Source organism: Oryzias melastigma, linkage group LG23 (genome assembly GCF_002922805.2).
Source record: "Oryzias melastigma strain HK-1 linkage group LG23, ASM292280v2, whole genome shotgun sequence".
NCBI lineage: Eukaryota > Metazoa > Chordata > Actinopteri > Beloniformes > Adrianichthyidae > Oryzias > Oryzias melastigma.
In genome coordinates, this window is record NC_050534.1 from 19,393,848 (window position 1) to 19,401,966 (window position 8,119).

General features: G+C 37.5%; 1 protein-coding gene across 4 annotated transcripts in view; it reads left to right on the forward strand.

Moving 5' to 3' along the window:
• Window positions 1-8,119, forward strand: part of dgki (diacylglycerol kinase, iota) — an 86,294-nt gene that overhangs the window by 76,020 nt on the left and 2,155 nt on the right. For 3 of the 4 annotated variants that reach the window (XM_024284842.2, XM_024284831.2, XM_024284862.2), the window contains 7 exons: window positions 487-527; window positions 601-725; window positions 1,078-1,103; window positions 2,576-2,613; window positions 4,828-4,948; window positions 5,101-5,137; window positions 7,457-7,556. In XM_024284842.2, the coding sequence (XP_024140610.1) occupies window positions 487-527; window positions 601-725; window positions 1,078-1,103; window positions 2,576-2,613; window positions 4,828-4,948; window positions 5,101-5,137; window positions 7,457-7,556 (488 nt within the window). The remainder of the gene's footprint in view (window positions 1-486; window positions 528-600; window positions 726-1,077; window positions 1,104-2,575; window positions 2,614-4,827; window positions 4,949-5,100; window positions 5,138-7,456; window positions 7,557-8,119) is intronic. The other variant, XM_024284853.2, reaches the window with a different exon arrangement.

Consider the following 8,119-nt stretch of genomic DNA (forward strand, 5'->3'; position numbering starts at 1 on the left):
TGGATGGATGGATGGATGGATGGATGGATGGATGGATGGATGGATGGATGGATGGATGGATGTAGGGATGGATGATAGATGGATGTAGAGACTGATAGATGGATGTAGAGATGGAAGATGGATGATGGATGTAGAGATGGATGTAGAGATGATAGATGGATGTAGATATGGAAGATGGATGTAGAGACTGATGGATGGATGACGTTTTGCAGCCATAAAATGGTTAATTTTTCCTTTTTCTTTGTGTCTTTGCTTCAAAAGCTGCAGTTTTTCTAACTTTAACATCATCTTGATGTTCATTCCAGCTGTTCAGGATAAAATAAAACTTTATTGTTCCATGTCAGAGAAGCACAGTGTCAGAGCAGCTAAATCACATGAATCATTTACAACAGAAGACAATGAACCTGTTCTAAATACACAGACGTGTTTCAAACTCTTTAAACCACAAGTGAATTCAGGAAACTCTGACTTCCTGTTTCATTTCAGCCACGTCAGCTGATCGCTTCTATCGCATCGACAAAGCTCAGGTACGGCCGCCTCCCACCACCGCGCTCGTGACGGCGGGTCACGCCCTCACCCCCCCCACCTCTGTCTCCACAGGAGCACCTCCACTTTGTGACGGAAATATGCCAGGAGGAGGTGTTCATCCTGGACCACGAGGGACCTGTGGGGAGCCAGGGGTCGTCCGCTGGGATGCCTGATCTGGTGGTGGAACCCGCCGCCGAGTAAGACTTTCCATTTGCTACGGAGCCCTAGAAGGAACAAAAAGACACCAGTTTGGATTTTTAGGTTTTGATTACATTTGAATTTTTTTAAATAAAAGTTTGAATAGTTAAGGTTTGTTTTTGGTTCTGAAAGAGGTGCAGTTTCCAGCAGGAACCACTAGGTGTCACCAGATGTGACTAAATCTGCTCCAGATTTAGTGGTTTCTCATCTGATCCTGCAGTTTCTGCTTCATTCTAACCTGTTTAGATCTCTAGAAAAACTATTTTATAGAGAATTTTAAAACATCTGTAAATATGAGAACAAAATATAAAGATCTGTGATGAATCAATAATGATTGATTTGTGTTTACAGGACCTCGCTGACAGCTGATGAACAAGGTGTGACACGCTAACACACGCTAACACACACTAAAACACACAGAGTTTATTTGTAAAGCTCATTTTATGTATTCAAGTGCATAAAACATTAAAAGAAATAGTAAAAGTGTGATCACTAAAGATGAAAAGAACTGAATTTAAATCAAGCATTGATAAACAGTACAGATGTAAACCTTTGAATACATTCTAGTCTTTAATCTGGATTAAAGTACACAGAGTTTGTCATCTGATCTAAAGTGTGTTCCAGCCTCGGCCTCCTGGTGTCAGTCTAATATATATCTGTGTGTCATCTGCGTAGCCATGGTAACTAATGTTGTTCTTTATAACCTGGGCCAATGGGAGCATGTAGATGTTCAATAGAAGTGGTTCCAGGATGGAGCCTTGAGGAACTCCACATGTAATTTCTGTTTTCTCAGATATTAAGTTACCGACTGATAGAAAATATTTCCTGTTTTCCAAATGTGTTTTGAACCAGTTTAGTTCTGGTCCAGTTAGACCCGCCTGAGTAGAATTAGTGCACTAATACTCACAATTAGACAAATACACACACAAACCTACACTAAAACATGCTCAAAGTAACACACACAGTACGTGCATGCACACATTACACAAACTGAAACAGACACGCACAATATACGTGCAAACTACACACACATACACTAAAACATGCACACTGTAATACACACAATACACAAACACTATAAGACACACGTAACGCACATGCACTAAAACACACACTTAGACAAATATATATACACACCTACACTAAAACATGCTCACAATCCATACACAATACATGCACACAATAAAACACACAAACATACATACAATAAAACACACAAACATACATACAATAAAACACACAAACATACACTCAAGTACACACAAAATAAAACACACAAACATACATATAATAAAACACACACTAAAACACCCCAACACACACACAATAAAGCACACACAATACACACACAATAAAAGACACAAACATACACACACAAGTACACCCCATAAAACACACACACACCCCAACTCACAAGCATAGACATGATAAAACACGCACGCAATAAGACACAAACACACATAATAAAAGACACACACATATACACTATAAAACACACACCCAAACCAAAGAAGACACACCTTACACACACACACACACATTCAACAGTGAAATGACCTTCTGTCTTTTGTTTAGTGTGTTTGTGTTTACACACAAACGTTCGTCCAAACTGGTTTTTCTAGAAAGAGGAAGTCGGCGTTCTTCATGAATTCCCGGGACTCTCCTGACAGCAGGAAGCTGTTGTGAATCCCTAAATTTGTGTACAAAAAATTGTTGTCGTGTAGAGATGATCAAACAATAAACGGTAAACACAACAGTTTGACTCCTGAAGGAAAAAAGATTTTTTGATTCAGAGGTCGGAGGTCAAACCTGATGGTCTCTGACCTCGTTCATGTTTGTGTGTTTGCAGCCCTCCTGACTGCCGCCGTGTCCGGAGATCTTCCTACGGTAACGTTACGTTTATTCACCGCCACATTTCTGAACCACAAACAATCAACAGTTCAAATAGGAAACTGACGTTAAAAAATATGAAAATAAAGCAGGAAATGCTAAAAATAAAACCTGCTTTTGTCTGTGAAAAGGTTACGGCAGAGTATTAGGGCCAAAAAAATTCAAAAAGTAATATTACAAGATTTTTATACGACGATTAAAAGTCGTAAATATACAAGAAAAAAGACATACATTAAGCCTAGGACTTTTAAAGTCATAAATATACGACTTTATTCTCGTAATTTAACAGTTACGACGAATTCAGAATTATTATCTTTTTTTTTTGTTTATAAAGTGGCCTAATACTCCATAGTAAAGGTTATATGCAGAAATATTTGTAGATTTTTATGTTTTTTCTAAAAATCAGAGCTGTTTGTCATTAAAATTCTCTACAGTTTCTGTTTTATGAGACTTTTTCACTTTTTTGATGTAAATTCAAACAAAAATATTGGGATTTACTTCAAAAAGGATCATTTTAAAGTTTATTTTACATAATAATGTTCAGATTTAAGCTTTTGTTTTCAAGTTTGTCGATAGCTTGGATTAACTTCTTCTTTTTTAGGAAAATAAAATATTTTAAATTTTTCTTTATGTGAATAATCTTGAGAAAAAAAATCAGCATGTTCAGGTTTAAATTAATAGAAAATCTTATCTTTTGTTTCTAAAGAGTCAAATTTTAAATAAATTTATTTTTTATTTTTTACAGACTTTATTGGGAGGATTTTACTTTTAAATTCTGTCGTTATCATTTAAATAATTAGGATTCTTCTATTAAATGTGCCTCATAAATTGGAATCTAGTTTGAGAATCTTTTCATTTTTGACAAACAGTTGAACAAATTTAAGATTAGATTTAGAAAAAGAAAACATTTTTTTTTAGAGTCGAACAGGAAACAAATTCTGTTTGGCAAAATGTTATTTTATCTGTAAAAGAAGCAAAAATCAAGAATATTTTTACAACCTTTGTTTACAGAGTATTAGTTACTTTTTATGAGCAAAAAAAAAACGTTTTTTTAAATTGCAACTTTGAAGTCGTAAATTTGTAAAAAAAAAACAACATTTTTTTGTGTTGACAGGTCCAAATATTGTGTGTGTGATGCTGGTTAGTGAAGGACACAAACTTCAGCTTGTTTGTGGAGATTCTGCTGCTGTTTTAGAGCCTAAACTGCTTCTTTTGAGGTTCAGAAAAGTACATTTTTATCTTGTGTTGAATTGTAATTAAAAAACACTGGGAATGCTTTAAAATAGATCAAAACAGCTAAATAAATCAGCTTTAAAGCTAACCGAGAAACATTGATAAATGCAGTTCCTCAAAATACCACTAGAGGCAGTAAAGGGGAAATTTCAATGTAGTTTAATGCAAAAAAAAGTCGATTCTATGGAGAGATTTTTGTGCCACCGTATTGCAAACAAAAGTCACAGTTTTGAGTTAAACATTTTCTAAGTTGCAAACAAAATGTAAAATGTTGCGAAAAAATATTTAATGTTTGCTTTGAAAATTTTTTTTTTTTTGCTTGGAAAAAATATTTTTGCGTCTGCAAACTTAAAGTCTCCAAGAGAAACGGGCCAGAACGGTTGAAGACTGTAGAATTCTGACCGAACAGCGCCGATACACCGTCCAAAGTCCACTTCTGTCCCCTAGAGCTGCAGACTCCTGATTGGATGGAATCTAAACCAATCAGCAGGCTGTCTGAGAGAAAATGTTGAGCGTAAAATCAAAGATAGGTTGAAAGCGAGATGAGCCACTACGCATGTAAAAACGTTTTTGTTCACATATTTTTTTCTTCTAAGAAAAAAAAAAATTTGCAAACGCAAAAAAATAATTTTCAAAGCAAATATTTAATATTTTATTTGCAGGATTTTACATTTTGTTTGCAATTTAGAAAATTTTGATCTCAAAACTGTGACTTTTGCTTGCAATATGGTGGCACAAAAATCACTCCATTGTTTACAACAAATATAAACATATTTTTCTAACTTTTATCAAATATTTTCAATGTTTTGTTTTTAATTTTTAATGTATTTGAGCTGAAATTCCTGCATTTTTAGTACTGTTTTGATTGACAGGTGGGAGGACCCATAAATAAGCTTTCCTTTTTTGCTTTTTAGTTTTTTTTAATTTGTTTTTCACCAGATATTAAATGTTTTTTCGCAATCTGTTTGCTGTCTGCAGCTGTCGGAGTGCGTGCAGCGAGGCGTCAGCCTGCTGGTGAGGGACGCCGAAGGCTGCTCGGCGTTGCACATAGCCGCTCAGAACGGACACACCGACCTGGTCAGATACATCCTGCAGCAAGGTGAGAAGACGCCGACAAGAAGCAGAAAAAAAGAGAAGAAGATCAAAGTCTTCTCTGGAATCGACCAAAACCACTTACAATCTACTCACAGAATCTGAGGTCAGAGGTCAAACCACGAGAGCTCTCATCCTTCCCGTTTTGTTTCTCCTCAGGCTCTAAAGTTCTCCTGGATCTGACGGACAGAGAGAAGTACGTCTGAATTTCTTTGTTTTTTTTCTGTTTTGAACCGAATCGGTTCATCTGAATTTAAATAAAAATTAAAACACTCCCACTCCTCCACAGCTGTGATGACTCAAACGCACAACAGAGTGACGTTCAGAAACTGAAACTAACTTTTGTTTCCTGCTGCACTTTTTTTTAAACTGTTGTGCAAACAGGAAACTAAAACAGACAAAAAATCTAAGAACCAAAAATATGAAACATTCTTTTTTTGTTGATTTATTCGGTAAAATGCATCTGAATTGTCTTCACTTAAAGAATCTCATTTAGAACTGTTAGCGGGGCTTAAAACTAGAATAATGTTGAGATTTTTTATTTTTTTTTTAAGAAAAATAAACAACCTAAGTTTTTTTTTACATCAAAATATCAAATTTTCTTTTAAAAATTGAGCTTTTAAAACATTTTTATCAATTAATTTAGGCTTAGAGAGTCAATAAGCTAATGAGCGCCTGCTGCAACCTGAAGTTACTAAAAACGTCTTTAAGAATCTTTTAAAAATGCTTTCAAAATCCAAACTTCCTGTTTAAATCTATTTTATTGTTGATTTTTCCTCCTAAATTCTTACATTTTCTTATTTCTGATGACGCTCGGAGCCCCTGATCTCTGGAAATCTAGTAACCCAGACAGAACACCAGGGGGCGGTACGGCTCACCACAGGAGTAGCCTTTTTTTTTTTATTCTTGCGGTGAAATTCATACAAGCGTCTGCCATGCTTCTCAGAGGACCGACCTCCAATGATCAGAAAGGGGCTGTGAGGACTTTCCTGTGAGGCAGCAGTGGATGCAGTTTGTTTTTTCTGGATGGAGGTGAAGCTGTCGATGTCTGTGCTCCAGAATAGTTTCTGGTTGAAGTTGAACCGCGTGCTAAAGAGTTCGGTTGGATCAGCCAATCGGTAATGACCTGGCCTCCATGTGGGCGGGACAACACTGTAATGCCATGTTCAAAAACCCACTAAACTGCAGTTTGTGAATGTGGTTTTAGCTTATGGTGTTCATGCTAACTGGTGCTAGTGTGTGTACTTGCTAAGTTCGTAAATGTGATGAACGAAGGCTCCTGAATGTGATTTTAGGATAAGGTGTTCATTGCTAACTGATGCTAGCTTGTGTATTTGCTACGTTTAAAAACGTAGTGAACTGGGGTTCTTGAATGTGATTTTAGCATATAGTGTTCACTGTTAGCTGATACTAGCGCGTGAACTTGCTACATTTAACGGAGGTTCTTCAATGTCATTTTAGCATATGGTTTTCACTGCTAACTGATGCTAGCTTGTGTACTTGCTACGTTTAAAATATGCTGAACTAAGGTTCTTGAGCGCGATTTTAGTATATGGTATTCACTGTTAGCTGATACTAGCGCGTGAACTTGCTACATTTAACGGAGATTCTTAAATGCGACTTTAGTATATGGTGTTCACTGCTAACTTATACTAGCGCTTGTACTTGCTAAGTTTGTAAATGTGCTGAACGGAGGTTCTTGAATCCGATTTTAGCATCTGGTGTTCACTGCTAACTGATGCTAGCACATATACTTTCTACGTTAAAAAACATGCTGAACTAAGGTTCTTTAATGCGATTTTAGCATATGGTTTTCACTGTTAGATGATGCTAGAACATATACTTGCTACGTTAAAAAACATGCTGAACTGAGGTTCTTGAACGCGATTTTAGCATATGGTGTTCACTGCTAACTGATGCTAGCTTGTGTACTTGCTACGTTAAAAAACATGCTGAACTTAGGTTCTTTAACGCGACTTTAGCATATGGAGTTCACTGCTAGCTGATACTAGTGCATGAACTTGCTACATTTAACGGAGATTCTTAAATGCGACTTTAGTATATGGTGTTCACTGCTAGCTGATGCTAGCGCGTATACTTGCTACGTTAAAAAACATGCTAATTTAAGGTTCTTGAACGCGATTTTAGCATCTGGTGTTCATGCTAACACCTAACGCGTGTACTTGCTACGCTCAAACCAGACTTGGCCGATGTGAACATAGCATCCAACAGAAGAAGTAAAACTTTTCATTCCGTCCAATCAGAAGCTAAAGTCCAGATCTAATCTCCTGTAAGTGTTTTCTGCAGGTTGGTGTGAGAGCAAGGCAGTGACTCACCAGTCAGATGTTTGGGAATTCCCTCTGCGTGTTTCTACCTGTTTTATTGGCTTGGAGCTAAACCTGAGAACTCAGGTCGATCTTGGTGGCGGGGTTTTCGACACTTCCTGTGGTTTTTCTGATTTCCTGTCAGTGTGGCTCTGCTGGTAACAGACTGCATCACGTTTGTGTGTCTGCAGAGGGGACACTGCCTTGCACAAAGCAGCCTCAGAAAAGCAGCATGCCGTCTGCAGATTACTGGTGGAAGCTGGAGCTTCGCTAGAAAAGACCAACTTCCAGGTAAACAAAGGATTTCCAGAGAAGCAGGGGCGGGGCTTTAGTGACGGATCCAATACTGCAGGGAAGTCCAGAATCCTCTGAGAAAAAATGGTTTTCAGAAGGAACAGAAACGTAAAAGGAAGATAAAAACAAACGTGTTACTGAAAGTGAAACAAAAACAAAACTAAGTTGTTTCTGGTGTTTAACACTCAAAAAAACCCAAATGAGATCCAAAGGTTTTCCTCAACTTCTATGGCTTTACCCTTTTATGAGTCACCATGGCAACGGCCCAATCACAGTATGGGGCTTTGACTGTAAATGAGAACTGGAGATTTTAATCAAAGTGAGAAAATGACCACGTCAACGATTTTCAAAGGATTTGGGCGTCGCCATGACATCTGAGGAGTTTGCCAGTGCCCCCCCCCACCCCCCATTGTGTAGTGGCAGTTGTTTTTGTAGCTGTTGCCTAAACAGTGTTGTTGTTTATACAGCAACCGTTCTTGCAAATCAGGAGGGAGGTTGTTGGAAGGCCACACCCCCTCCCAATTGAAAGCAGACTTCCCCATAACACACATTCGATGTGG